Source organism: Ursus maritimus, unplaced genomic scaffold (assembly GCF_017311325.1).
Source record: "Ursus maritimus isolate PB19 unplaced genomic scaffold, ASM1731132v1 scaffold_23, whole genome shotgun sequence".
In the NCBI taxonomy this organism is placed as follows: Eukaryota; Metazoa; Chordata; class Mammalia; order Carnivora; family Ursidae; genus Ursus; species Ursus maritimus.
Genome location: NW_024424786.1, coordinates 33047490 through 33051598, shown reverse-complemented (window position 1 = coordinate 33051598; position 4109 = coordinate 33047490). Strand labels below are relative to the sequence as shown.

General features: G+C 38.2%; 1 protein-coding gene across 1 annotated transcript; it reads left to right on the top strand.

Annotated features, from left to right (window-relative positions):
* Positions 1–2245: 2245 nt before the first annotated feature.
* On the top strand, positions 2246–3292 carry LOC103666054 (olfactory receptor-like protein OLF1). The gene has a single exon (XM_008694086.2). It carries the CDS (start codon positions 2348–2350, stop codon positions 3290–3292), a length of 945 nt encoding a protein of 314 aa, XP_008692308.1. The 5' UTR covers positions 2246–2347.
* Positions 3293–4109: the final 817 nt, after the last annotated feature.

Sequence of the window (4109 nt, the reverse complement as noted above, 5' to 3'; positions counted from 1 at the left end):
TCTCATGAGCGTTGGCTTGGGACACACCTGGACTTGAATTATGCCTATCAATGAGTAGCTTAATGACATGGCGTATTACTTTCAATGTTTGCATCCAAAATACAAAATTAGTAATAAGAATGCAGCTTTGTGTATCACAAGAGCCAATGTATCACGAGGCTTTGGAGTCAGAAGCTTGGGTTTCAGTCATGTTTCTATCGCATCTTACCTCTCAAACTCTCTGTGCCTCAGTTTCTTCATCTGTAAAAGAAAGAGGACTGTGAGGACAACTGCATTGTAATTGTGTGTGTGTGTGTGTGTGTGTGTGTGTGTGTGTGAGTGACAGACAAATTATATATAATGTGTTTAGAATATTGCATTATGTGTAGTAATCATTATGTAAGTGATAGATATTATTAATAAAGTCTTGCCACCTAGCGCTGCTCATAAGCTAAGAGTGGAAGAGAACAGGGGGGTAATTAAAACTAATCTTTACTGTTTACATACCATGTGTCAGTCTCTCTAAAGTGTGACCACATAGAAGGATAGATAGATAGATAGATAGATACATACATACATACATACATACATAGATGATAGATGATAGATAGATAGATAGATAGATAGATAGATAGATAGATAGATGATAGATAGAGATACAGACAGACAGATAAATTTTTGTAACCTATGCAGCAACCGTCTGAGATGCCTGTCGTTTTTAAACTACCGATGAAGATATATCCATTAAATTGCACTGGGTCACACAGCTCACACGTGAGAAAGATGAGATTCTAAACAAATTCTTACTAACTCTAGTGTAAAATCTTATCTTTTCCAAATATCTTGATGACTTTGGAAACAGACAAAAGAATAAATGAATCACTGTCCCACTGTCGTCCTGCATCTCATTCACCCTCTGAGGAAATAACATGACAGGATATTAATCCTCTAGTTCCCTTAGGCTTCTCTGTGCCCATGTCCGAGGGTGTTTGAATGATTAGATGACTTAAACGAATGAAGTTCACACCACTGTCGCTGACAGAATACGTTTTACATAAATGAGAGAACAAACCAAAACAATTTGGTTCCCTTCCTGGCAATATTACCATAGCTCACGGAATACTTTGCTTGTTTGTTTTATGTATTTCCAAGTCCATCTTTTAAAGTTAAGAGAAAAGTTTTTGTACTTCAAGCTCAAGTTCCATTTTTTTCCCTACTGAAAAAATTCTGAGGTCCCTGAAACACGCATTGACAGAATTTTTAGACTCAACACCCTGAATTATACTAGCATAAAAATAAATGGGAGCTAACTATTTTTGTTTGCACAGAACATATAGTCAGTGAGGAGGCCATATACAGTAAGAGTTTTGAATTAGAAGCCAACTTATTACTAACTTTTTGCCCACTTTATTCAGTCAGTCAGCTAATATTCATCAGGCATTCACTAGAAGCCAAGAATTCTAATAAATGCCAAAAATAGAAAAATGATTAATTTAATCATTTGGTTTAGTATCTTTTTTTTAATTAAGATTTACTTATTCATTTGAGAGAAAGAGAGAGACAGAGAGAGTACAGCAGGGGAAGAGGCAGAAGGAGAGGGAGAAGCAGACTCCCTTCTGAGCTGGGAGCCCGACATGGGGCTCGATCCCAGGACATGGAGATCGTGACCTGAGCTGAAGGCAGACACTTGACTATCTGAGCCACCCAGGCACCCTCTTTGGGCTTATTATCTTGATAGGATTTGTGGAGTCACCTAAACTCTTTCCTGTCAAGAATATACTCACAGCTGATGTTTACTGGCATTTTTTTTCATTTCATTAGTATCACATTTACTTCATATTAAAAAAAATAATATAACCAGCACTGCTCTGCCAGGAGTACAGCATACTACTATCTGTTAAATCCTGGAAAGAAAGAGCAAATTGCTCTACTGTTATCCTAAGGCAGACTCTGAAGTTAATTTATGTTTAGTAATAAGTGTATTTTTCCTCTCTTCATATCATCATTAGTCCATCCATTAATCCATTACTTCTTTAATCCCCTGAACCAGCTATTATGCTATATCTGGTTAAGAAAAAGTAAGCAAAATCAGATTCCTACATGCAGAAACCAACTATCCGTCAGAAGACAGAGTCATTCATCAAACAAATAAGATAAAACTAGCGACCATGGGATCTGATAGTTACTAAATTCTGAAATGCATCTCTCAGGGTTTTTATTTGAAAGGGAGTTTGGGCTAGGAGTCCTTGCTTGCTTGTTTGTTCCCTGCAACAATAAAACAACCATGTAATTATATCTGTTTTTCTCTTTCCCTCAATGTACCATTTTAGGATGTTAGAATTCTCATAGAAAGAAAACAGCACGGAATATGGAATTGATGGATGGAAACTACACTTTGGTGACCGAGTTTATTCTTTTAGGGTTTCCGACCCATCCTGAACTGCAGATCGTCCTATTCCTCCTGTTCCTGACATTGTACGGTATGATTTTAACAGGGAACATTGGATTGATGATGTTAATCAGGATTGATGCCCACCTTCAAACCCCTATGTACTTTTTCCTTAGCAACCTCTCCTTTGCAGACCTCTGTTACTCCTCCGTCATTGTTCCCAAAATGCTGTTCAATTTCCTCTCAGAAAACAAATCTATCTCCTATTATGGCTGTGCCCTACAGTTTTATTTTTTCTGTGCTTTTGCCGATACAGAATCCTTTATCTTGGCTGCCATGGCATACGATCGCTATGTCGCCATCTGTAACCCTTTGCTGTATACAGTTGTGATGTCTCGGGGCATCTGTCTATGGTTGATCGTCTTGTCCTACATTGGAGGCAACATGAGTTCCCTGGTTCACACATCCTTCGCCTTTATTCTGAAGTACTGTGATAAAAATGTCATTAATCACTTTTTCTGTGACCTCCCTCCCCTGCTTAAGCTATCCTGCACAGACACATCCGTTAATGAGTGGCTTCTCTCCACATATGGCAGCTCAGTGGAAATTATCTGTTTCATCGTCATCATCATCTCCTACTTTTTCATCCTTCGCTCAGTCCTGAAGATCCACTCTTCCAGTGGGAGGAAGAAAACCTTCTCCACATGTGCCTCTCACCTGACTTCTGTGGCCATCTACCAGGGGACTCTTCTCTTCATTTACTCACGGCCCAGCTATCTGTATTCTCCCAACACCGATAAAGTTATCTCTGTGTTCTACACCATTATCATCCCAGTGCTGAATCCATTGATTTATAGTTTGAGAAATAAAGATGTAAAAGATGCTGCTAAGAGAGCTATAAGGTTAAAGGTGGATTCTTCATGAACTACAGTGTTCTGAGATTCATCTAAATCCCCAGGGACGAGCTCTAATTGGGAACGTGCAGCATGCCTACCAGCAGACACGCAAGGATTTTATCCAACACTTGGTTTTCATACAGCCAAATTCAAGTCATAACCCCGTGATGGAAGAAAACATTTTAAAGTTTCAAAATTGCTGCTAAATAATAGAGTACCATTCAATGATTACTCACTTGGACTTAATGCTAAAGGTGTCTTATCAGGTCGTCTTAGGGATGGTAAATACCCCAGAAAAGCACCTGTGTGTGAGCATGTGTCTTTCCAATGTTTAACAGATCTCAGTTACATAGTAAATTACTAGATGAGGGAGGAGGCCAGATTCTCTTGGTTCATATGCCAGCTCTGTACCCCGCTAGTGAGTGGCATTTTGAACAAGTTACTTCATTTTTCTAGGCTTCAGTTAACTTATCTGTAAAATGGGGAGAATATAGTACACATATCGTCGATTGTTGAGTGATGAACGGAGCACATGCTGTGAATAGTACCTGTACCACTTTAAGCCCTTGATAGATGTTAATTATATATATATTTGTATAATAGTTCACATTAATTAAAATGTAGATTGTACAAGGAGATGGTGAGAGGCAGGGATGTCATGGAAGCAGTAATACAAAATCAAATCCATTGTCTTAAGTTCAGTTCAACAATCTGATCTTACCTTCTATACCCAATCTACTCCCAAGTAATTTGGAAACTTTTTCTAAATAGCACCTTGAAGAATATAGTTTAATTGCAAGGAAAACTATTTGATTTGTCTTCCTGTCTATCTTTTATCTTTTATA